The following is a 25519-nucleotide window of genomic DNA, read 5'->3' on the forward strand; positions in this document are numbered from 1 at the left end:
TCTCACTAGTCCCACCTACACGTCTTTGTCCCTGAGGTCAGCTCAAGAGCAGAGGTGGGAGGCAGAGGAAGATCCATCTCTGATGGCTCTCCCCCGGTTGGTTCTGTTCATGAATTCCCGAGTCTAGTCGCTGCCTGGCTCAGGGTGGGCCTGTCCAGCTCTGGAACATGCAGGCCCTGAGGCCTCTCTGACCTCACAAAGGACAGTCCTGGACATCATCATCCACACGACCCCCCATCCTCACCCTGCAGATGGGATGACTGCACACAGATTGGGGCATCTGCTCCTCCTTATAATGTGCTTTTACCTTGAAGCCCCCCCACCATCATCACGCCTATTTATTAAGCATTTCCTGTACGCCAGTCTCTGTGCTCAGCACTTCGTTTGTGTGACAGTATTTTTCACCTTTTCCAACAACCCACAATACCCCATTCCATTATTTTCCTGACTTTATAGGTGAGCAAAACTGCTTTCGGAAAAGTTAAAAGACACTAGCTTAAGGTTACCCGCTCCACCTGCAGGCCTTCTATCAACCTCTGCTAATGATTTTGGGCAGGAGGGAGAACTATTCCTTCCTCACCCCCTCCCCCTGAGAGCTCAGGCCCCTGAGTTACTTACTCCTCCTGAAACCCAGATTCCTTTGTTCTCCACCCTCCTCCTTGAAATGGCTGCTCTCTGGAGCTGCTCAAAGGAAGGACACATTGGCGGGAAAGGGGGGCAGGAGAACAACATCTCACTGGGCCTAACCTCTGGATAATGGAGACCTGGAGGACTGGAGAACTGGCCTTCTAGAGTTCAGGACAAAGGGCAGGGCTGGGGTGGACAGGCCCAGTTGCACCTCCTCCTTGCTCTGTCAACCTCTGCAGCACCACCATCATCGATCCACCTTCCCAGCAGGCTCCCCCTTCTCTGCCCAGGCTTCGCCTGACTTGGCTGGAGGCCCCACCTCAGCTGGCACTACTAAGGGGATTTGGGGCATCCACTCTGCAGGGCTGGGAAGTGGGGTTCCTTGTGGGAGGGGAGTCAGAAGGTCTCAGTCACTCCAACAACAGGCCACAGGGGAGAAAATTCTCCCTAGGATCGACAGGGTCTTCTGAGGAGGGGTGGGGAGGTACTGGGCCAAGACCACCCAGTTTGGAGCTGGGAGGGACTCAGCAGATTAGAGACCTGGGTAAAGCAGTGGTGCAGGCCTGTAATTACCCTAGAGGAGCAGGGAAGACACCAACCCTAGGATGATGCAAAGAGATAGCCCAGCCCATTTAGGGGTCTCCCTGTGACCCTCCTTCAGGATTTTATTTGAGGTGGGTTTGGGAGAGAATTTAGACTTGAAGCTACCGCCAAGGCCCCAGAGCCTGAGCTCCCGGGCTCCAAGGTGGGACTGGGGGCTCCCTAGCCCGCTCCCCCCGCCCAGTCCTAGCGGCGGGTGAGTCACCAGAGCGCTCCCTACATAGACCTCTCGCGCGGCAGCGCGTACCAACGCGCGGCTGCAGGGGGAGGCAACTGGATGGGGACCCTCCCGGAGCCTTAGTGGTCCTTCAGCTGAGACCACAGGAGAGGTGTCAGGAGGCTTAAGGCCCGGCGCCTCAGGGCGGGGGCGAAGCGGGTGGGAGGGACGCGCCGCGGCTCCGTCCCCGGGCACTGCGGAGGTGACTCTCCCCGCGTCGCACTTGGTACGCGCCAGCGGAGGGGCCAGGCCCAGCCCGGGCGGTACAATAGGGTTGGGCCGCGGCGGTGACTGGGCCGGCGCCCGGCAGGGAGCAAGATCGCGGCCGGGCCCATTAGAACCTAGGCGGCCGGCGACTCCGAGCCTCGCAGGCCACCAGGCGAGCCAGCCTCTACCTTCCCCGGAGCGTCCCGCCTCCGAGTCGTTGCCCGCCGGGCCGGGCTGGGCGTGATGCGCCGCGGGATCCCTGTCCTGGCCGCTGGCCGCCTCTGCGAAGACCCCAAGACACCCCAGTGACGCCGCAGCCATGGAGAACGGCCCACAAGCAGAGCCGGGTGCCGGCGCACCCTCAGGTATGCCGGGAGCCACGCAGAGGCGAGATGGGGAGAGGTCGAGGCGCCTCGGGGAGGCCGAGGACGAGGCTGGCCCGCTGGGCGGGGACCCCTCCCCCGCCGCGCCCTCTGAGCAGTTAAAGTTTAAAAATAAAGGCTGCTGCGGTGGCGGCGACTCGGGACCACTGATACATCTTCTGACAGCTACCCCTTCTATATCAGCTCGGGCGCTGGGGCGCACAGGGCGGCGGGATCCGCGAGGATCCCGCTCCGGAGTTGTCGGTTGACCCTTCCCCCCCCTCAACCCCAGCCCAGTGCCACCTCGACTTCCCTGCCCCCACCCCCCCTTCCCATCCACCCAGGCCCTGAAGATCCTCTTCTACTGAGCCAGGGCGCGTCTGTCCTCCTTCCTATCCCCGGTCGGCACGTGTGACCCTAGCCTGAATATGTGTGTTGGGAGCCCCTATTCTCAGGACTGGAGCCCTGCATACCGAAGCCTGGGCCCCCGGTATCCCACGCTCAGGCCCGGGCTCAGACCTCGCTCCCACCCCATCCCTCCAGCTGCCGCGCAAAGGGCCTGTTGCTGCTGCGGGCGGGCGGGCGGAGAGGCGAGGCGAGAGGGGAGGGGAGGGAAGGGGGAGGTCTTTAGAGGCCGCTGCCAAGTAACCCGCCGGATAAAGGCGAGGGGGAGGGGGAGGTAGCATTGTTTGGGGCGAGGGCGGGAGCTGGGGAGTGGGCCGACTCCCCTGAAGCCTGGCCTACTCCGGAGCCCACCCAGCCTGATTTGGGGAGGAATGGTAGAGAAATAAATCTGCTTATCCCGCTCGTCCTCCTTCCCAGCCCCTCTGGGCCTGAGTCTCCCGCCGGAGAATGAGGTGAAGGCTTGAGCCGGCACTCCGGGGACTTGACACATCATTCCTCATCCTGAGACTTTGGATACATACCCTTTTACTGTCTCTCTCTCCTTTTCTCCTCTCCAGGCCCCAGACCATCAAAGCTCTCCCTCCCCTCTCCCCACCTACCCAACCACCATTGCCCAGGACTTCTGCAAATCCCATTCGGATCTGGGAGCAGCTGATGAGGGGGTGGGGACAGATTTCTGGTTGGGCCTGGCGTTGGAGGGGAGGGATTTCTCTTTCTTTTTCTTCCTGGAAGGGGAGGGAAGAGGATGATTACTGAGGACCCAAGTTCTCTTCCCACTGACTCAGGGGGAGGTGGCCCCATCCCCACACCTCCAAGGAGTCCTAGAACCTAATCCCCATTGTCACCTCCCTGGCCCCTGGGGCATGGGTGCAGGATGAAACAGTGTCTGTGGGCGTGGAGAGCCCAGGACAAGGTGGAGCCACTTGGCTGTGGGTGGGCTCCTCCCCATGCCTGTGTGGGTGCAATGAGGGGACCCTATAGGTGTGGGAGGTGGAGGACGCAGAAGGGAGGCTATTAGACTGGTGTGGTTTGGGAGGTTTGTAGGTTGTGCCGAAACAAGGATGCTTGGGTAGGCTGTGGCTCTGCGCAGAGCCTGAGAGGGGACACCCAGAGAGGCCCAGCCTGGGTCCATTCAGGCTGGTTACTGGCCCTTGCATCTGAGGGTCCCCAGCACTAGTGTGCACTTCAGGGCCTGAATTGGGGAGATGACTGGGCTATAGATAAGGGCCTGAGTGGCTGGTCACTTAATAATTAGGGCACTTGAGTGGGATGCCTGGATTGGGTATGAGGGCATGAGCGGGATGCTTGTCTGTATTGGGAAGCCTGCATGGGGACTGTATACAGGGTCTTAAGTTGGGAAGATTAATTTATGTGCAGGGGTCTCGATGGAGTAACGTGAGAACTTGGATCATAATGTTGCCTGTTCCTTACACAGAGAGAAGTAGAAGGTGACAGAGGCCCCCTTTGAGCCAAGGGCTTCCTAGGAATAAAGGTCCTGCTCACTACATGTGCCCTGTGAGACTTTGGGGCCCGGTTCTGAGACTGAGTGCACGTGACATGATCCCTTTGCACACTGAGCATTAACAGGAGGGAGGCTTGGAGTAGCGGACAAGTGTGGTACCACCTTTGGGTCAGAAGACCAGGATGGAAATCCCAGTAAGCCATTTACTGGCAACTGGACTAGAGCAAGTGACTTACTTTCTCCAGACACAAGTTATGCCCCTGAAACATGGAGGCAGTGTTATCAATCTTGGGGGGTTAGAGATGAGATACGTGAAAGACCCTGGCACACGCATACCCTCAGGGCAGTGTCATTGCCACTACTGTGGTCACGCCCGTCGGTCGGATCTGGTGCCAGCAGAGAGGGAGGAAATATGTTTGGGGGAGGCGAGGGCAGGGGTTGGGAGTCACTTTGCTTAAGAGTGTAGACTCTGGAATCAGTGTTTAAGTCTCCACTTCATGACTGATTCCTGTGTGACCTCAGGGAAGTCGCTTAACCTAAGTCTTAAGTTTTCCCGTCTATGAAATGAGAATAATGCTAGAAATCATTTCATAGAGACAGTAGGGTCATTAAATTACACGAACACATAAAACCTTTAGCCTCAGCCCTGGCACGCAGTTAGTGCTCAATAAACACTAGCAATTCGTTTTTTGTCATTATTATTCTCAATTCCTTTGGAGACCTGAGGAGGAGATGTGATTGATTAGAACTTCAGGAGGTAAATGTGGAACACAGCTAGGGGTGGGAGTTCTAGACAGACGTGAGCCAGGGTGTGATGGGGTAGTGGGAGTAGGAGAGGACACAGGAGACGGGTGTGGCCGGCCACCCAGCACACCCCCTGTGGTTGCCATGTGCCAGCTCGGGCGGCTGTGCAGACAGCAGACAAGTCAATCAGACAGTCCCTACCCTCAGGGAGCTGCTGGCCCAGGGGGAGAGGCAGATGTATTCACTGCAGGGAAACCCAGGCAGAGTGGTGATACAGTGGTCAGAGGGCTCTACTTTCGGAAGGCTTCACAGAGGAGGAGGCATTCGAGGTGAACCTGAAAGGAGGAGAGAAGTCGATGAGGCTGGCACAATGGTCCACATTTCAGCTTACAGCAGCCAGCCTGGCTAGCACCTCCCACTGACAGCGTCCTCCCTCCTTGGCCTGGTGGGCCCAGTAAAGAAGCCTCTAACGAGCCCCTAATGGGCAGTCACACAGATGCAAACAAGGAGGAAAGGGCACTAAGCCAGCTCACCCCCTGCTTTCCCTCAGGAGGCCATCAGTTGGCAGTGGGGCAGGGCTGGGGGCTGGGGAAAGGGGCTGGAAACAGGTCTCAGTCTGACCTAGGTTGCAAGTTAGGCCCCAGCAGCTGGGAGTCGTGTCCTTGGGGCCAGAGAGGGAGTCAAAGAGCCAGGTCCAGATAATGCAGCTTTGTTGACAGTGGCAGCTCTGCCTGGCACCCCGGGACACAGCCTTCAGCGGCTTCTCCATCACCTCTCAGCTGCAGCTCTGTCCTGAGGGGAGCAGAGAGCATGGTAGGGGTTATACAACATGGCGTTGCTGCCGCTATCAGCAGCACTCCTCGCCACTTGTAAGAGCAGGTGTGGCTGAGGAATAGACTCTCTGGTGAACTTACTCTCCACTCCTATTTATTAAGGGCATTCTCTATGCCAGGCACAGTGCTCAGCATGTCACATGCCTTGTCTCATTTGATCCTCAAAACATAAGTACAGACTAGTATTATCCCCATTTTACAGATGAGGCTCAGAGAAGCAAAGTCACTTGCCTAAAGTCACACAGCTAGGAACTGGCAGGGGCAGGATTTGAACTCAAGCCTGCCTCACTCTAAAGCCTGCACACCATACCTCTCTGCTGAATTTTCATGCCAAGCTGATGGGTGGCAGTCTGGCCCACTTCCCTTGCATGATTGGTCTTCTGCTGGCATCTTGGTCTTGGGGACCCGATGATCTTTTTTCTTGGGTAGGCAAAGGTAGAGTGTGTGTCTCCCTCCAGCCCCTAGTCCTGCCAGGTTGGAGTCTGAATAAGTCAGAACAGAAGAAGGGCTCGGTCGGGCCCAGGCAGTCCAGCCAGTGGGCCATCCTCAGGCCTTGGCCCAAGGCTGGGCCTCTGCCCTCAGCATCTAGGCCTCAGTGTGGGCAACTCTGCCGGGGGCTGAGGGAGGGCCATGCTGGAGCCGGGGCTGCTGGATGGGGTCATTTCCTGCCGCCTAAAATAACAGGAAGTGGGTGCTCCTGATTGGAGGCTGGGAACAATGGCCGCCAACCCGGCCAGAGAGCTCCTTCAGATCTGCAGTCTCAGTTGGGTTCCCAGCTTTATCAGAGGCTTTATCAGAGGCCCGTGGCCTAGGTTCTGAGGACTGCCGGCTGGAGCAGACTGCCCCCTCCCAGCTCACTCCCCCAAAGCTGGCTCCGACGGAAGTGATGCTGCCCCCTAAGGGCCCCTCTGTCCCAGCCCCACAATCAGGCATCCATCCCCCCGGGGTTTGTCCTTCCTGTCTACCCCCATGCTCCCAGCAGGTCTCTTCAGAAAGAGAGGAAGCCCAGGAGGTTGTCCCTTTGGGTGGTAGACTGAAGGTACAAACTGTCAAACTGATTTGTGTCCAAACCCCAGCTTTGCTACTGACCAGCAGTGTGGCTTAAGCAAGCATCTTAAGATCTCTGGATGTATTTCCTCATTGGTAAAATGGGGTAATATGATCTGCCTCATAGGATTGTGGTGAAGATGAAATGGACTGACATGTTTAAAGTGTTTGGTTGTAAGTGACGCAGCATTAGCTGCTGCTACTGTTAACTGGACTTTCCCTGGCCCAGAGGGGCAAGGCAGAAGTGACCTGGATGAGGCTGTGTAAATATACTGGGGACATTGTGTCTCTGAGCGCTCTGTGTGTCTCTGAGGCACGCAGGGGATCCCGGGCTCTGTGTGTATGTGTGAAGGGGGAGAGAGAGAGAAATGTGTCTTGTCTCTTGCCATTGTGGGGTTCTGTCCACACTGGGTGTTTCTCTCTGTGGTGTGAACTCACTCTCTCTCTCTGTGTATCTTTTCCCCTTTGTCAGCCTTGCTGTTTTCATCTGTCTGGTCCAGTGCTACCACTTAAGAAGTTCCCGTGAGAGCCAGGAGGCCTCTGGCTGGAGGTGCTGATCTCTGTCCCCATTCCTCTCTCTCTGCCTTACGCCTCTGCCTCCCCGCTCAGTGGTGCTATCTGTGCATCCCCTCCCCACCAGCTTTCCCTGGCACTCCTTCCCTCTGTCCCCTGCACTCTCTGCCGGATGCCTCACTTCCTGCCTCCTGGTGGCCAGCCTGGGCAGGAGCCTGCCTTCCCTGCATTCCTGCACTCTGAGCTCAGTGCCTGCAGGCCCCACCTGCACCCTTCATCGTCATGGGGGTAATCTCCTTAGGGGTAACCTCCCTGGGGGAACCACCGAATCACTTCCTTCTTCAAGGAATAGGCTGGAGCCTTGGGGAAAAGTGATGCCTATCAGAAACAGTTTTGACATAAGGGTTTTGTCATCAGATAGCCTTGGGTTCATGACCCACCTCTGACATTGACATGAGCAATTCACCTCATCTAAGTTTTCTTACCTGTGAATCGGGGACCATCCGTACTGCTTTCCCTTTAAGACTGTCATGAGAATTCAGTGAGATGAGGGAAAGTGCCTAGTATACAGTAGGGCTTCGATGCGTTGGTTTGTTTCCCTTCCTGGTCTTAGGAGCTGGCAGGGCATACACAGACAGGGCTTTGGTAACGATCAAGATGTTTAGGATTAGAGAGGTTACGCTTTTGCAACTATATGCTGGCTAAGTAGCTTTCCACAGTCTGTCCATCCGTCCGTTCACCCGCGAAGGTATTCCTTAAACAGACACAGAACTCCTGCTCTGTGCCCGGCAGGTACTGTATAAGGCACTGGGGCCGCAAGAAGGATGAAGACCCAGGCTCTTCACTCTGTGGCTGTCGCACCGGCAGGGAGGCACACCAAAAAGCCAGGCTGCGTTCTCAGTGTTGGGAGTCTTTGGCCCGGCAGCGGTTGTTGAGGTGGGAGGAGGAGGGAAGGACAAGAGGACAGGACTGCCAGCTCCCAGAGGGTGGAAAGGGTGAGTGATGTGAGGAGCCCTCAGAGAGGCTTGGCCTGAATCTTTCCACAGACCCCAGATACAGTCGTTCTTGGGACTCTTGAGAACACAAGACTTACTGACCCTGTGACCAGCTCCTGCACCTTTGCCCTGCCGGCGCTCTTTGTGCCAGGAAATAAATACAAACGGTCTCTTATCCACTTCTGAACAAATACTTCTGGTAGATAGCAATGTAGCAAAATAAAACTAACAGTGGCTAAAACCTCACATTTATTTTATTTATTTTTTCAAGACTTAATTTATTTATTTTTAGAGAGAAGTGAAGGGAGGGAGAAAGAGAGGGAGAGAAACATTGAATCAATCAGCTCCCTCTCGCATGCCCCCAGCTTGGGACCTGGCCTACCACCCAGGCACATGCCCTCAGTGGGAATTGAACCAGTGACCTTTTGGTTTGCAGGCCATCGCTCAATCCACATAGCCACATCAGCCAGGGCTAAAACCTCATATTTAGACACAAACCAAAAATAAAATAAAGTGAAAGATCACATTTAAGGATTGAAAATGGGACTTGTCAGAAATTAGTTAAATCATACCATATAGATAATTTACCAAGGAATTAATTTGGCTTAATGTAATTTATTCTGGATAACACTGTCCCAGTGACATTTCATTAGGGCTGGCATAATTCTGAGGAAAAATATTTGTATTCCAGGTCAATAGTCCACCAGGTCCAAAAAAGAGTTCCAAAAGTCCTATTTGCCTCTCTAGAAGTCTTTCTTGTTCAGCTGCTGGAGTTAACACTCTTTATTATTGTTAATAACTTCTACCTGAGTGCCTTAGTCCAGGAAGCTGCCCCAACTCAATTGAGATGAAGCTGCTTGTTGTTTCGCTTCCCTTCAAGAGTTTATTCCTTAGCGATAAATTGCCACATGGGTTTAGTCTTTGTTAGAGTAAAAAATCTCCTCGATGCATCTGCTTTAGTACAGGGTGGCTTCCAATACAGCATTTTATTCTCACTTAACAGCTTTTCTTGACTGCCTGCATGTACTTGTCAGCGTGGTGTCTGCTGGCCATGCAGCAGTGAGCAAAGCAGACGGGGCCCTGCCCTCGGAGGGCCTCCTCACAACCTGGGGGGAGGCTGACAATGAAAAAAGAACCACATGAGGAAGTCTGAGACTTCGACAGTCACAGAGCTCCTAACAAGAGGTGCGTGGAGCCATGGCTGTACGTAAGAGGGACTTTACCCTGGTCAGAGAAGCCAGGAACAAGCTTCCCTGAGGGAACGCTAACTGAGCTGGGCAGGATAGGAAGGGTCACTGGGAGTTGTCTGAGAACAGGAGAGAAAGAGCATGCTCCCCCACGGCTAGGGGCTGTGTGGCTGGTTATCTGAATTGAAAGGTCAGTGTGGCTGCAACTCAGAGCAAGATGGAGAGGACATTCAAAAGGTTGGGGACTTCAAACTATGCCAGATTTGCATCTTGGGTTCAAGAATTTCATCTGCAGAGCGATGGGAAGCTACTGAGAGGTTTCAAGTGAACCATGATCAGATTTGCATTGGGAAACAATTACTCTGGCTGCTCCATGGGGTGCAGAGCGAGAATGGGCGTGGGGAGGGCAGTGGGCGGACTCTGCAGTCATCCAGGTAAGAGAGATGCTGATGGTATCTGCCAGGGTGGAGTTCATTGATTTATTCATTCAACAGGTAGTTGTGGAGCACCTGTGTGCCAGCGTCTGTTGGCGCTAGAGATAGAATGGCTGACAATATAGACAAAAATGCGTTCCCTCATGGAGATTATCTTCAGCCAGTGGTGGAGGGGAGTATTAAAATGGCGTTAATGCTTGTGGAGAATAATAGAGGTGGAAAGAAGGAAGCACAATTGGACAAGGGAGGGAGACGTCAACTACAGTTTGTAATTTTGAATAGGGGAGTCCAAGAAGGCAACACTGGGAAGTGACATTCTAGTGAAGACCTGAAGGAGTTGAGGAAGTGAGATGAGCATAAACCAGGACAGAGAATTCTTGGCAGAGGGAACAGCAAGTGCAAAGCCCTGAGGCAGCAGCGTGCCTGGCACACGTAAGGAACAGTGGCTGGAACAGACTGAGCAGGGGGTGAAGCGGAGGAAGAGATGAGGCCCGAGAGGGAGGATCCTGAAGGGCCTTGGAGGCCATTGTGATGCCTGTGCTTTTTCCTCCTCCGGAGATGAGGCATCATTGAGGTTCAGGGTGTGATTTGATCTGACTTGTTTTTAAACAGAATCATTTGCTGCTGTGCTAGGAAAAGACCAGAGGGGCATAAAAAATGGCAGGCAGTGGGGGTTCTTTTATAAAGGGATGGCAGTGGCTGAACTAAGATGTTAGAAGTGGAGATAGTAAAAGCGATTGGATTCAGAGTACATTTGCCACACTGAGCCAAAAAGATATACTGAAAGATTAGATGTGGGGTATCAGATAAGAAAAAGATTCTAAAATGACTCCACGGGTTTTGGCCTGAGAAACTGGAAGGGCAGGGTTGCCACTGACTGAGATGGGAAACCTGGGAGAGGAGCAGCCTTTGGGGGAGGGGGGGAGGTAAATCAGAAACTCATTTCTGGATGTGTTAGATTTGGGGTGTCTGTAAGACATCCTGGGGTGTTAAGTAGGGTGTTGCACGAGTGAAACTGGAACTCGAGGGAGAGGTCTGGGCTGGAGAAACAAATTTGGTTGTCGTCAGCAGAGTGATGGAATGAAAGCCGTGAGCCTGGATGAGATCACCGAGGAGGTGCGTGTAGACAGAAGAGAGATGCGGTCCTCCACTGAGCCCTGGGGCACTCGGGCGCTGAGAGGTTAGCAAGTTAAGGAGGGATCAGCAAAGAAATCTGAAAAGTCGCAGCCAGCAATGTAGAAGGAAAACCAGGAGGGTGTTGTCTTCAAAGCCAAGTCAAGAAAGTGTTCAAGGAGCACCAAGGGATCGACTGTGTCAGATGGGCTGACCAGTTAGCAAGACAAGGACTGAGAGATGGCCGTTGAATTTAACAACGTGGAGGTCACTGGGGACCTTGAGAAGAGCAGTGTCATGGAGCAGCGGGGGTGGGGGCCTGACCTACGTGGGTTCTTGTGGCAGAGATGGAAAGAAGTGGACAGATTCTGTCAGGCGCAGACATGATGGACCTGCTCCATGGGTCCCAACCACTCGGTGAGGAAACAGGTTCAGACGGGTTCAGGGCTTGTCCACCGCAGAGCTAGGTTTCCCCACTCAGGCCTCTCTGACTCCGAAGGCTAAGACCTCTCTGCTCCGCTGCGCCTGACGCCCAGGTGCAGGTCCTTGGAGGCCTCCCCCCCCCTCCTCCCGGGTTCCCTTTACACGGCTCATCAGGACCTGGTGGAGATTGACTGCCTTGCCTGGTGGGTGTGATTTGCCTAGGTCTAGACAAACATCCGCCTACCTGTTTTCCTTGCAACACCCGCAGCACGCACAGGTGCTAGGAGAATGGCAACATACGGACCTCACCCTCAGCCTTCAAGCTGAGTGCTGATACGCCTAAATGCCTTTTATTCCTTTTGGTCCCAAACAGTCCTGGGTTCAAATGCTGCCATGTACTAGTTCTAAACAAATTTTCCCTAAAGGGTCTAGCTCAGCTCCGGGCACATAGTAAGCATTCACTGTAATGAATTCATTGTAAGCTACTACGGTAAGTCCTCACTTAACATCGTCAGTAGGTTCTATGACTTTAAGTGAGACAACATAGAATGCAACCAGTTTTACCATAGGCCAATTGATGGAAACAACAGTTAAGTTCCCACGGCATCAACGTCATAACAAAAAGATGTTGTATGGAACTACGTTATCTGAGGACCTGCTGTAGTTTTCTGGCCGGTTGGAGTTGGAAAGGAGTTTGCAGGTGGCCGGGAAATAGACTGGCAATGACAAGGCAGCTTTCTGGCGCTGGCGCAGGGAGAGCTGGGTGGACTGGCATGGAGTCTGGGTGCCGCTGGGGAGGCAGGGCCTCAGCTGAGGCTCTTTCCCAGAGCCCAGAAAGCCAGAAGGAAAGGAATGAGGGGAAAATAGTGTGCGCCTTACATAATTTCCTTGTGTAACACGTATTGCCTCATACTGCCTTAAACAGAGGCCGGGCGGTGCAGTGGGTAAGAGCACAGGTTCCAGGGACAGAGGCTGACTTCCAGTCCAGCTGCCCTCACTTACCAACTGAGTAACTTCAAAGCACTTTACTCAACATCTCTTTGCTTTGCTTTCCTCTTCTGTGCGAAAGAGATATTTATAGTGCCTCCTTCCTTAAGTATTGTCAGTGAGGATTAAACTAATGTGTGTAAAACGCTTTCAATATAGAAAGCTCTGGAGAAGGATATAACTGTTCATGGTTATTGCTGTCACTGGAACTCCTCACGTCCTGTCTGTGTGGTAGGTACTGTCTGCGTTTTGTAGAAGAGGAGCTAGCCGTGGCACAGAGAGGGTCTGCAAGTAGCCCCAGGCCACACAGTTATTGGGGAAGTCAGAATTCACATTCAGATAGTCTGCCCTTAGAGCCCATACTCAACCACCAGACACCCGTCTCCCTGAAAAAGGTGCCCAGCCCCAAAGGTGACTCCTTGGGAGTCCCTGCATACACACATTGTCACCCGTAGGGACGGGGAGTTTGCCACCCCCTGAGAGGGCCAGAGTTCCCAGAGCCGAAGACCTAGCATAGTGGAGTCACCTAGTAAGAGCAAAAAATGCTTCCCTAGATTCACTTTCCTATGGACCATGGCCCTGCTCCCTAAACCCAGGTCAGTGGCTGTGTCACCACTTGTCCCTTCAGTGCCCAGAGTAGCCTCAGATGGCACCCTAGGACTCAACATGCAGAGGCTTCTCTTTGGGAGCTTTGTAATTTGCACAGGGAAAGGGGGGGCAGTGCTATTTCCTGGCACATGAATTGTGCCAGGCACTTTACTGGCATCTCTACTATCTTGGGATCATTGCCCCATTTTACAGATATGAAAACTGAGGCTTAGCCCTGGCTGGTGTGTCTCAGTGGTTTGAGCACCAGCCTGCGAACCAAAAGGTCGCAGGTTCGATTCCCCGTCAGGCCACATGCCTGGGTTGCCGGCCAGGTTCTCCAGTTGGGGGCGTGAGAGAGGCAACCAATCGATGTATCTCTCGCACATTGATGTTTCTCCCCTTCTCTTTCTCCCTCCTTCCCCCTCTCTTTAAAAAAAAGTAAATAAATAAAATATTTTTAAAAAGAGAGAGAGAAAGAAAACTGAGGCTTAGTGAAGTTGACTAGCCTGCCCAAGTTTACCTGCCCAAGTTTATAAGCAGGCCCTCCTTTCCTGTCTTGCGGTGCTGACGTCAGAATTGAGCCCTCACTGACTGGTGCCAAGGCCTGTCTTTAGCTGCCCCATGGTGTCCGCTTGCCCGCCTGTGTACGTACGCAGGCACATACCAAATCGTGTGGCTTTCTGACTTCGTTCTTTGGTATCTTTCACAAGGCCCCTGAAATATTAATGTCATAAAAGAAGAAATCTGAGGGTGGCTGGGAAAGAAGAAAGGTCACACAGTGGACAGAGCTGGCTGCCTACCCGACTGGGGTCCCACTTGTGCCCATGCGCTGTCCTTCCTCTTTGCCAGTCCCTTGTGCCCAGCACCGGCTCCCTCTGAGTCCCAGACCCGGGGTTCGTGGTGCCCCTGAGGTAAAGCGGAAAGATGAAGGAGGCAGACATGGAAACCAATCATGACCATTTGGTACAAACTCTTTCTCAGTTTTTCCAAAACACGCTGCTCCCTTCCACCCCTTTGTAAATGCTCTTCTCTTTGCCGGAACCCTCTCCTGGTTTTGCCAACTCTAGCTCACCTTTCAAAGCTCAGTTTAGTCGTTCCTTCTTCAGGAAGCCCCCAAATGTAGGTTAACCATCTCTGTTGTGTTACCCCCCACATAGTACTTACTCTCTACTGTAACTGCATAGCTCCTTGTCTGCCCTGCTAGAGGGTGGGACCATGGCTGTTTTCTCACCGTAATATCATTAGTATCTGGAACAGGGCCTAGTACATAGAAGGAGCTCAGTGAACATGTCGGGTGAATGAATGAATAAGACAGTTGGGCAAGGGGGAGAGAGCTTCAAGTTGAACTGATGGTGCCTATGTACCGCCTGACTGTCCTCTCTTGTGTTGGTGTTCCAGCTGTGGCAGCCAGGAGCCCCCCAGAGCCAAGACCTTCTCCAGAGGGTGACCCCTCACCACCACCACCGCCGCCGCCATCGATATCAGCCCTCATCCCAGACACTCCCCCGGATACCCCTCCAGCCATGAAGAATGCCACTCACTCTAAGCAGCTCCCACTGGAACCAGAACGCCCCCCAGGGCCACTCGGGCCTAGACCAGCCCCTCAGCAGGAAGAGTCCCCTTTCTCAGAAGTGAAGATCAGGAGACCCACCCCACCAGCCACAGGCCCGCGGGATTCCAGGCCTCCTCGGAGGAGCAGCCAGCCATCCCCAACGGCAGGTCCAGCCTCTGACAGCCCTTCTGCCAAACAAGGTGTGTGTGATGTCCTTAGTCCTGGCCTGAGCTCCTTAGCTCAGGGTCTCAGCCCTGGATGATACCACCAAAGGGAATCTCCTCTGCCCTGGGGGAGATGGGAAAAGGGATGGGGTGCGGCCTAGGGGGAGGGCCCTGAAGCTCACTGTCCTCCTATGGAGGAGCCACTTGACCTAAATCTGTCCTTGTTCTCTCTGCTAAGATGTGAAGAAGGCAGGAGAGAGACACAAGCTGGCAAAGGAGCGGCGAGAAGAGCGGGCCAAGTACCTGGGTGAGTGTTTGGGAAACATCTTCACCTTCCTCATCATCATCATCCTCAAGGTCCTATTTATAACATTAACACTTCTGGAGCACTTAATTATGTGCACGGTGCTAAGAGCGGCACACACGTTCGCCTGGCTAATGCTCTCAACCCACACCAAGGACGAGGAAACAGGCTCAGAGAGATGAAATCATTTGCCTAAGTCATGCTGCTCATGGAGTGCCTGAGATACAGACCAGAGGCTCGTGCTGTCAGTCACAGTCCATGAAAACCTGTCCGACAGGCCCCACAGTCAGACAGGGATCTGGCACCAAAGCACTCATCCGTCCTTCAGTGCTGAGTGACCATGAGGCCATTCGGGGAGAAAGAGGCCTCCCATTCTGAGACCTGGGAGTGGAAGCATCCCCCGCACGGAGCAGGCAGGAGAAAGACCCACCCAGGGCTGGGATGACAGGGAAGGCCCACCCTATGCAGACTCCCTCACTTCTCTTGGGGCTCCTTTCCCACAGCGGCCAAGAAGGCAGTATGGCTGGAGAAGGAGGAGAAGGCCAAAGCACTGCGGGAGAAGCAGCTCCAGGAGCGCCGGCGGCGGCTGGAGGAGCAGCGGATCAAAGCCGAGCAGCGCCGAGCGGCTCTGGAGGAGCGGCAGCGACAGAAGCTCGAGAAAAACAAGGTGCGTTTGTGTTGACGTCTGACTGTGTATGCGCGGATCTGCATACCTGTGTGCGCACACATCTGTGCTCAGAATGTACACACATCTGTGGTCACATCTCTGTGTCACCTCCATCCACGTGGTCTTACTGGTGTTCTCATCTACAGCTGGGTCTCTGTGGGCACAACATGTGGGCATCTGTGCAGCTATAGACATGTTTGGGTCGGTACTAGCCAGCGTGGGCACCTGTAGCCGTGTGCTGTCGGCATAGGTGTTTCTGTGTGCCCCATGTGTGTATTTACTTGTTGTTGTTAATTTTTATTCATTGATTTGAGAGAGAGAGAAACATTGACTTGCTGTTCCATCCACCCATTCATGCATTCTTTGATTGATTCTTGTGTGTGCCCTGACTGGGAACCAAATCCGCAGTGCTGGCACACCAGGATGACGTTCCAGCCAACTGAGCCACCCGACCCAGGGCCGTGTGTGTGTGTGTGTGTGTGTGTGTGTGTGTGTGTGTGTGTGTGTGCGCGCGCGCCCCCGTATGCAGAGATGTGTGAGTGTGCTGAGCTCCACGATGTGAGCAAAGACCTGGCGTGAGCACCAGTGAGGAAATGAAAGGAAAAGGTGGCCTGGCTCTGCCCAGTGACCTCAGGCTGAAAGGAAAACATTGCCCCACGGGCAGGATCCTCAGTGCCAAGGGTACACGGCCCCATCTGGGATCCTCAGGCAGGGAGAGAGTCCCACGCTGTACTCGGAGAACAGCTCACACACTCAGGAAATGACTCAAGAACAGTGAAAAGCTCCCCAAGAACAAGTTAAAAGGGATCCGTTGCAAATGGTCCTTAATCATAGCAAGGATTCAGTAACCTTGGTTACCTGCAATGAGTCAGAGAAAACATCTGGAGGAGGGCACTGTCACAGGAGAGAGAGGGGTCTTTGTCCCAGGTGTGATGAATGATTCTGAGCCCAGGCCTCTCTCTCTTCTCGCCCTCCCCACCAGGAGCGCTATGAAGCAGCCATCCAGCGGTCAGTGAAGAAAACATGGGCAGAAATCCGGCAGCAGCGCTGGTCCTGGGCAGGGGCCCTGCACCACAGCTCCCCAGGACGTAAGACCAGTGAGTGGGCTGGGGGGCTGGGGGGTGGGTGGGTGAGGCCGGGACCTGAGGAGTAGGGGAAGGGAGCAGCTTCAGTGTGGGGACTGGCAGCTCCCTGCAGCAGGTATGCCTTGCTTTGTGTGACTTGTGTCTTCTGGAATAGTCTATAAACCAAATTGTCCCTTCCCAAGGACTTCCATGGTCAAGTCAGAGGCGGATTCTCTGTCTCGGTTTGCTTGTCAAGCCTGTCGTTTTGGGTTTAGCTTTCTTTGCTCCTGACAATAACTATTAGTTGATGATATGTAAAAGGGGATTATAATGCCCCGTAGACATGGGCTATTTAAAGGAAACCGGCACACACACCTCCTTATGTACCTGTCTTACAAGGTAGATTTTTGTCTTTGAGTTTTCTTCACGTAGGGCCGTGGTGGGTTTTGGTCTGATTCTTTGCTGGCATGTATGTACTGCTGTGTTTGGATATCTTCGTGTAATGGCAAGGTTCAGTATCTCTAGCTGTGTATCTTTTGGTGTATGTGCTCATGGGTCTGGGCATTGTGTGTCTGAATATGTGTTTGCCGTGGTGTGTCTGTGGCCTTGTGGACCTCAGTGAGGGCTCCCAAGTCAGACAGCATTGGGTTAGGATCCCAGCTCTGGCACTTGCGATATGACCTCTAACTTCTCGTTGTCTCACTTTCTTCATCCATAAAATGGGGATAACAATACTACTTGCCTCCGAGGTTGTAGGTAGATGTTTGGGAGGATCAAGTGAGGTAACATGTGTGTGGTGTCCAGCACAGTGCCTGGTACACGGTAAGCATCCCCACGACCGTTAGCCGTTTCAGATACTGTGATTAAGCTGCTTCGATGTGTTCGTGCCTGTGTGCATCTGGGTCTGACACCTTACCTGTCAGTGTTCGTGTTTCTGTACCTGTGCATGTCTGCGCAAACGTACGCATGCGGAAGTGCCCATCGCCCCATCCGCCTGTGCCTGCACGTCTTTGTCTTTTTCCGTATGAGTATGTGGGTTCGTGCGAATGACTGTGACTCTGGATTCTTCCATCTAGGAACGTCTCTGCATTTGTCCCATTATGTGGGCATTGTAGCCATACGCCTTGGCCAGGCAGTGTCAGCGATTGCAACACTGGGTGGTCGTGGGGGAGGGCTTGCAGCGCCCAGCCCTAGGGAATGGCTTCCTGGCCAAGAAGGCTGTAGTTTCTCTAGTTTTACTCCAGCTCCTTCCTCTGCTCCTTCTCCGTCGGCTCCCCCAATCCAGGTTGTCCCTGATCACCTACCCCCCACCCTCCTCCCAGAGCCAAGTCTGCCTCCTCCTCCCCTTCCTAGCCTGCCCACTCTTCCCCTTCCACCTGCCCGCGGAGCATCCTGCATGGAAGGCCTCAGTGCGCCCCGGCTCCTGTGTGGCCCGGCCCTAATGCCGTGTCTTTTCCCCTCTAGGTGGGAGCAGGTGCTCTGTGTCGGCAGTAAACCTGCCCAAACACGTGGACTCTATAATCAACAAGCGGCTCTCAAAGTCCTCTGCCACGCTCTGGAACTCCCCCAGTAGAAGTAAGAGAAGGCCCAGCCCTGCTCCCTCCAGAGTCCCTTGTAGCCTCAGCCAAGCCTCCTCCAGAGCTCAGCAAGAGCCCCAGGTCCCAGGAGCCCTCACATACTCCAGGTCTCCATCCCCACTCCACCCCACCCGGGGCTCTGTGCCCCTCGGGGGAGCCGGCATTTGGGTCTGGACCCTGAGGACAGAGATGTGCCCTGCAGGGAGGAGAAAAGAGACAAAGGGCAGAGAGCAGGCAGAGAGCCTGGCAGGGGCCTCAAGAGCAGGTGGGGGTGGGGGTGGTAATGGGCAGGCAGCCTTGTCTGCAACCACAGCCAGCTGGCCTAGGCCACCCCTAGACAGGTGGCCCTGCCCCCGAGTACCAGACTGGCCTGGGTGCTGTGTGTGTGTGGAGGGGTCCCTTTTTCTGCCTCTACCCTGGGGGGCCCATGCAGCCCTGCCCTCTCTGCCTTTAGAGCCTGGCCATGGCCCTGGCTGGCTCCAGAATTGTGGCCAACCAGAGTGGCATAGCCTCTGCTTCCCATTGCCCTGGTGCTCACATGTGAAGGGCCATGGTAGGAGTTATTTATAAATTTCTGCAGCTTTTATTTGGTCGCTGTGTTGCCTAGCAACCAAATCAGCTGTTGTACCAAACCCACCTGACTGAGGCTTAAAAATAACCCAGCAGCTGAGGGGACAGAGCAGGGTGGCCCAGGGCAGCCAGGCCCCCTAGCAGCCTGTCCCTGGCATGCGTCGCCTAAAAGTTGGGACCCTCCTGAGTCAGAGGAGCACAAGGACCGTTACTGTCCCGAATCCATGGGGTCATACCTTCCCAGCCCTCTGATAGCAGGAGGGAAAGGGCCCTACAGTGGGATACCACCCCTGGATGGCTCACAGTTCAGAGCCCTTTCACCTGGGAAGGGTGGTAGGAGGGGACCCTCAAGCTCTGCAGCATTTTGCCCTGGAAAGTGTCTTCTTGCCTTAGTCTGCATTGGGGGGGGTCAGACCCCAGGCAGAGAAGTGTGGCCAGGGATGATTGAACAGAGCCCTCCTGGGGAAAACTCCTGGGGCTTGGCATGGAATGGTACCTGGCCACCCCCCTTCGCTTTTGCCTGGCCTCTGTGGTGACCAGCTCCTCTGGCATTCTCCCCCTAGATCGAAGCCTACAGCTGAGTGCTTGGGAGAGCAGCATCGTGGACCGTCTCATGACGCCCACCCTCTCCTTCCTGGCACGGAGTCGCAGTGCAGTCACACTGCCCCGCAATGGCCGGGACCAGGGTAGGGGCAGCGGCCCTGGGAGAGCCCCCACAAGGGGCCGGGCAGGGGCCAGCCTCACGTGTGGGCCACATCCCGACCACGCTCATCCCTCTGCAGCCGTGCCGGTGTGCCCGCGCTCGGCCTCTGCCAGCCCCCTGATGCCGCCATGCAGCGCCCCCCGCAGCAGCATGCACCGCTGCACCCCCTCCTCCGGGGAGCGTGGGGAGCGCCGCAAGCCCAGCTCAGTGGGCAGCCCTGCCCCCGCCCACCGCAGGCCCCAGGCCTCCCCGGTAAGTGGCCGCTCAGGTGGGGACAGGGAGCCCAGCTTAGGAGTGTGGGCACCACTGACCTCTGCTCCCTGCCTCCCCACTCTCCATCCCTTTCCTCACCAGGTGCAGAAAAAGGAGAAGAAGGACAAGGAGCGGGAAAATGAGAAGGAGAAGAGTGCTCTGGCCCGGGAGCGCAACCTTAAGAAGCGTCAGTCACTGCCTGCCTCTCCACGCCCGCGCCTCTCTGCTGGTGCAGCCTCTGAACTCAGGTGGGCACAGCCTGCCTGTCACCAGGCCATTCATTCATTCACAAGTATTTGTTGGGAACCCACCTCTAGTATGAAAACTCCTTGAGGGCAGATTTTTTTTTTTGAATGTTTCGATCACTGAAGTACCCTAGCACCTCGCTTGTGCCTGGCATCTGGTAAGCACTCAACAAATGCCTGCTGAATGAATGAACGGACCTGCCAGGTTCTGTTCTAGGTGCTGAGGAAACTTTGTGAGCCAAACCAGGCCTCATTTTTGTTCTTATCATCTTACCAGCTAGTGGGGAGACAGACATTAATCAAATGAATGTGAAATTACAAACTGAGATGTATACTCGCAAAGGAAACACTATGGTTCTGTGAGAGCCTATGGGGATGCTGACCTAGGCTGGAAGGGACGGTTCCCTGAGGAATGACATGCCCCGTGTGTGTCTGTGTCCGTGAGGACACTGTGTCCTCCAGGCCTAACATTTCCCTTTTCTCTCAGTCCCAAGTCTAAGGCCCGGCCGTCCTCTCCCTCCACATCCTGGCACAGGCCTGCCTCTCCCTGCCCCAGCCCGGGGCCCAACCATGCTCTGCCCCCAAAACCACCATCCCCCCGAGGCACCACTGCATCACCCAAGGGGCGGGTTCGGAGGAAGGATGAGGCAAAGGAGAACCCCAGTGCGGCAGGACACGAGGACAAGAACCAGAGCAAGGGCAAGGCCAGCGAAGAGAAGGAGCCTGCAGTCCCATCCTCACCAGCACCCTCACCTGTGCCCTCACCCACCCCAGCCCAGCCCCAGAAGGAACAGCCCACAGCCGACATCCCTGCAGGTGGGCATGAAGAGAGGACGCAGAAAGGCGGATGGGGCAGGAGAAGACAGCTTTGCCTGTGTAGGGGAGGTGGTCAGAAGTGTGGGCCCAGAGATGACTGGGGACTGGGTGTTGGGAAACAGGAAGAGAAGGCCCCTGTTAGCAGGTCCAATCCCAGGACACGGGCCAGAAAAGAGGATCTCATACACTCTTTAAGTGGATGGTGGAAGTTGGATGCGTGGGTCGCCCAGAGGTCCAGGAAGCACCGGACATGCAGGGGTGCTGCAAGTGCCTGAGCTGGTGTGTGCTGACTCTTGGACCTTGATTCTACCCCAGATACTGCTGTCCTGACCTCAGCCCCAGTGGCCGTCTCCCCAGCCACCCCTAGCAAACCCATGGCCGGCACCACAGACCGAGAAGAGGCTACGCGGCTCCTGGCTGAGAAGCGGCGCCAGGCTCGTGAGCAGCGGGAGCGCGAGGAACAGGAGCGGAAGCTGCAGGCCGAAAGGGACAAGTCAGTGCGCCATTGGGGACTGAGGGGGGCCCATATAGGGCCTGCTAAAGAAGCGAGGGACTGAGCACGAGTTCCCTTTGTCCCCCAGGCGAATGCGAGAGGAGCAGCTGGCTCTGGAGGCTGAGGCCCGGGCTGAGAGGGAGGCAGAGGCCCGGAGGCGGGAGGAGCAGGAGGCCCGAGAAAAGGCGCAGGCCGAGCAGGAGGAGCAGGAGCGGCTGCAGAAGCAGGTGCCCACGCAGGCGGGCAGGGCTGGGCTGGGCTGCTACTGGGCTGGGGCTGGCCCAGAGGAAAGGCTGGAGTCCAGCTGCTCAAAGCTCACTGGGGTCTTTGGCAGAAAGAGGAGGCCGAAGCTCGGTCCCGGGAAGAGGCAGAACGGCAGCGTCTGGAGCGGGAAAAGCACTTCCAGCGGGAGGAGCAGGAGCGGCAGGAGCGTAAGAAGGTAATAGAGCAGTGGGCAGGGCTTCTGTGGGCAGGGCAAGGGTACTGGTGGGCGGGGCTATTTTCTTGGCTGGGTCCCTGTTTCCCTTAAGGGAACTAATGGGGATAAGGGAGTGGGCCCTACCTTGAACTTGTAAAAGGTAGGACAAGAGGGCATTGGGGCAAGTTCTGGTTCCTGGCCTGTAAAAGATGGGTAAGAGCTAGAAGGGCCAGGAGACCCCAGGACTGGGGCTGGCTGGTGGAAGGTATAGGATTAGGGCAGCACTAGAGTCTAACCCATGTGGGTCCTCCCAACAGCGTCTGGAGGAGATCATGAAGAGGACTCGGAAGTCAGAAGCTGCTGAAACCAAGGTCAGGATTCCCCAAAGGGCAGCATTGGGAGTTGGGGTCGAGTGAAGAAGAAAGGCACTCAGGTGGGGGAAGGAGGCTATGGCCAGGTGTTCAGGGTCTGAGTGGGGGGAGAGAAGAATTCAGCACATCAGTTGGTGGCCAGACACACCTTGGGTCTGATTGCTCTTCTTCTTCAAAGCAGAAGCCGGACAGAAAGGAGGCAAACACCAATAATTCTAGCCCAGGTAAAGGTCCTATTCCCCTCACTCTGTCCCCTTCACCACCCCATCATCACACCTTCACCGCTCACCAGCCAGCAGCTAACAGCCATTCCTTCCCTGTGACAGACCCTGTGAAAGCCGGAGAGCCTCGATCCCCAGGGCTGCAGAAGGAGGCTATGCAGAAAGAGGAGCTAGCCCCCCAGGAGCCTCAGTGGAGGTACCAGCTCCCACTCTCAGGGGCCCTGAGCCCTTAAGGAGTCAGGGGCAGGCTGGAGCTGTGGGTGTCTGGGCTGCACTAGGACGTGAGGTGCTGAGCACTGGCCCTGCACCCACAGCTTGCCAAGCAAGGAGTCCCCGGGGCCCCTGGTGAATGGCCTGCAGCCTCTCCCAGCACACCAGGAGAACGGCTACTCCCCCAAGGGACCCACTGGTGACAAGAGTCTAGGCCGAACAGCAGAGGCACTCCTGCCCTTCGCAGAAACAGAAGCCTTCCTCAAGAAAGCTGTGGTGCAGCCCCCACAGGTCACAGGTAGGAGTCCCTGACTCCCAGCAGCCTTCCCAGGATCCCCCAGCCCTGCCCTCTCTCCCAGCCCTGCCAGAGGCCTCCTCACACTCCACAGCCCAGCCCCCCACCCTGGCTGCTCGTGCTTGGAGGCACGGCTGGCCTGACTGTTCGCCCCCCGCTTTTCCCCTAGAAGTCCTTTAAGGGGTTGCCTTGGATCCAGGCACAGCTATGAGCGCTCCTCTGCATCATCTACCAGGATGTCTGGAAAAGAGACAGGACAAAGCCGGAAGTGGCCTGGGCCCTGGGGTGGGTCCTCTCTGTTATTTTTAATCAGCACCTTATAGACTGTTGTCTCTTTGACTGGAGCCAGACCCTGCTCCTCAGTGCATTTGTGTGCTCACACGCGCAGACACCTCCCACACACACACATACACTCACAGCTCTCTGGCCTCCTCCCTCGGGGAAGGGCCGCCTGTAGTATTTGCCTTGGTTTGGTCGGGCGCAGTGGATGTGAATACTGTAAATAGCTTGTGCTCAGACTCCTCTGCCTGGAGGGGGCGGGTGCAGGAGGCAGACCCCCCCAAGACTCCCCGGGGAGATCTTCCTCTCTCTATTTAACTGTAACTGAGGGGGAGCCCAGGTCTGGGGGTGGGGGGGCACCTTGGGCCACAGGATGCTGGTTGCTTTAGGGGTACCCATGCCCCTGCCCTCGCCTGGAATCAGTGTTATTGCATCTGATCAAACTTCTCCAGAAATAAAGTGAGAATAATTCTGCCAGTCCTGTCTATCCTTGGGGCTGGCGGTGGGGGTGGTAGCAGGCGGCCTCCTGAGTTCTAAGAAGAACTGAAAGAGCCAGGGCTTGGGGCTATCTGCCCCTGCCTGGCAGCAGTCCTAGTGGGCTTCCAGTTTAGTCATGGATTCATTCATTTATTCATTTAACAAGGATGATTGCATCTACTCTTGGTCAGGCAGGGGGCTGCATGCTGGGGACACACTAGTAGGAAAAGAAGTAGCCTCTTTTCTCAGGGAGTTTACAGCTTAGCAGGTGAGTGTTGTAGACACTGAGTTGCCAACTCAACACCCATTCCCATCCCTGCTTCCTCATTCCAAGCAGAATTCTGATTTCGTTCAGGTGGCCATCTTCCTCCTGGATCCCACTCTGTGCTTCAGTGGAGGTGGACTGGAGCCCCAGGGTGAATTGTTATAGTAATGAGCCAAAAATGGTGGTCCGAAAGCCCTCGTGGGTGATGGGCTTAGGTATGGGCATGTGACAATTCCAACCAGGAGATAGAAAAGGCTCCTGGGGAAGGAGAGGCTTCCTCACTTCTGAAAAACATACCATGTGGCAGCCAGGCGTGATGGACCTTCCAGTATCCTGCCTCCTCGAATTCGCACCCTGCGTAGTTCCTTCTCTGTTGTACGAGGGTCGGGCTGAGTGGCTGAGAGAATACAGCAGAAGTGCTGGAGTCACATCCCAGATGCAGTCATTGAAAGACACTGCAGCTTCTGCCTTGGTTGCTCTCGCTCTCGGATGACTCCCTCTGGAGGAAGGCGGCTGCTGCCTCACGAACAGCCTTGTGGAGAGACCAGACCAAGGGCCAGGGGAATAAGCGTGGAAGCAGATTCTCCGACCCAGTCAAGCCTGCACATGACTTCGGCCCTGATCCACAGCTTGACAATAACCTCATGAGAGACCCTCTGCCAGAACCAACCAGCTAAGCCACACCCGGGTTTCTAACCCTTGGAAACTGAGATACTAAAGGTGGTTTTAAACCACCAGGTTTGGTGGTGATTTCTTATACAGCAAGAGTTACCTAAGATGCATCATGATGGAAAAGCCCTGCCCGTACAATACGAGGTCTGACTGTGATGCCTGGAGTTGCCGCATCTACCCTGTAACCGACCTGAGCACAAAGCCGACTTCGAGGGTGGCAGAGCAGCAAGAGGGGAGAACCTAGGTCCTCGAGAACCGCACTGAATTAACCAACCACAAAAGCAATCCTACCGCTAGACAACTTTTCCTTCTTTAAGCCAGTGGAGTTGGATGTTCTGTTATGTGGGGCCAAAAGCTTCTAACTCATCTAGGGGATACAGATGATAAATAAATGTATTTCCATTTTGAGCTACAATGAAGGTGTCCTCTAAAGGTGCAGCAATTAAACTTGACCTGAAGGATGTGGAGGAACTAGCCATGTGAAGGAGCAGGCAGGAGAGTTGCGAGTGGAGGGGTCAGTAGTATGTGGGAAGCCCTGGAGGAGTGGGAGCAGGGCCAGTGTTGTTGGGGAATGAGGTGAATGGGGTGAGCTGGGTGGGGGAGAGAGGTAAGTGGAGCCAAGTCACAGGTGTTGGGGATGGGGAGGGGCAGGGCAACAACTAACAGAACAGCTTCTAGGCCCTCCTCAAGGAGAGGTCCTTCGTACACACCTCCCAGCCTCCAGCTCATTCGCAACCAGGCAGAGGCACCCGCATTTCCCTGAAGACAGCACTCTGAATACTACGCTGGGGAATCACTTACTCACTTATTCATTCAGTAAATTGTGGAGCACCAACTAAGCACCAGAGGGTCATGATGGTAACAAAAACTAGGTGTGGAAGCTCCTAGAGCTTGCTGGTGGGGAAAGATGGGCATCAGCCAAATAACCACACAAACATTTAAAAATAAGTGTGGTCAGTGCTATGAAGGTGGCCTATAGGGAGCAATAAAAGCATCTACTCAGGGACCTAAGTTGGGGGTCAGGTAAGCTATCCCTGAGTAAACGGTGTTTGGGCTGAGAGCTGATAGGGGAGTAGGCGTTGAGTGGGCAAAGTCAGGAACGTGGAGAAAGGGGAGAGAAGCACTTTCCAGACAAGGGAAAGCATGTGCAAAGGCCCCAC

The 25519-nt window shown here is 55.0% G+C and overlaps 1 protein-coding gene across 7 annotated transcripts; it reads left to right on the top strand.

Annotated features, from left to right (window-relative positions):
- The first annotated feature begins 1556 nt into the window (after positions 1 to 1556).
- MAP7D1 (MAP7 domain containing 1) lies at positions 1557 to 23422 on the top strand. 7 transcript variants are annotated; one of them, XM_045190838.2, is made up of 18 exons: positions 1704 to 2016; positions 14143 to 14496; positions 14699 to 14767; positions 15268 to 15431; positions 16414 to 16528; positions 17960 to 18070; positions 19206 to 19328; positions 19425 to 19597; positions 19700 to 19845; positions 20330 to 20658; positions 20974 to 21151; positions 21240 to 21378; positions 21486 to 21590; positions 21887 to 21940; positions 22122 to 22164; positions 22267 to 22357; positions 22476 to 22669; positions 22836 to 23422. In XM_045190838.2, the coding sequence occupies exons 1-18, from the start codon at positions 1971 to 1973 to the stop codon at positions 22844 to 22846; spliced, it is 2445 nt and encodes an 814-aa protein (XP_045046773.2). In that variant the 5' UTR covers positions 1704 to 1970; the 3' UTR covers positions 22847 to 23422. The 7 variants fall into 7 exon arrangements, with proteins under 7 accessions (XP_053776474.1, XP_045046773.2, XP_053776472.1 ...); XM_053920497.2 differs by having other exon boundaries at positions 19206 to 19597; XM_053920498.2 differs by having other exon boundaries at positions 16414 to 16519; positions 19206 to 19597.
- The last annotated feature ends 2097 nt before the right edge of the window (positions 23423 to 25519 follow it).

The sequence above is a fragment of the Desmodus rotundus genome, chromosome 3 (assembly GCF_022682495.2).
Source record: "Desmodus rotundus isolate HL8 chromosome 3, HLdesRot8A.1, whole genome shotgun sequence".
In the NCBI taxonomy this organism is placed as follows: domain Eukaryota; kingdom Metazoa; phylum Chordata; class Mammalia; order Chiroptera; family Phyllostomidae; genus Desmodus; species Desmodus rotundus.

What these genes read in the sequence shown, in the direction of transcription:
- MAP7D1 (XM_053920497.2), top strand. Translation starts at nt 1,971, where the DNA reads ATGGAGAACGGCCCACAAGCAGAGCCGGGTGCCGGCGCACCCTCAG. An exon ending in CTGGAACTCCCCCAGTAGAA is followed by an intron (nt 18,071 to 19,205) that starts GTAAGAGAAGGC and finishes TTCTCCCCCTAG; the next exon opens with ATCGAAGCCTACAGCTGAGT. An exon ending in GCAGGCCCCAGGCCTCCCCG is followed by an intron (nt 19,598 to 19,699) that starts GTAAGTGGCCGC and finishes TTTCCTCACCAG; the next exon opens with GTGCAGAAAAAGGAGAAGAA.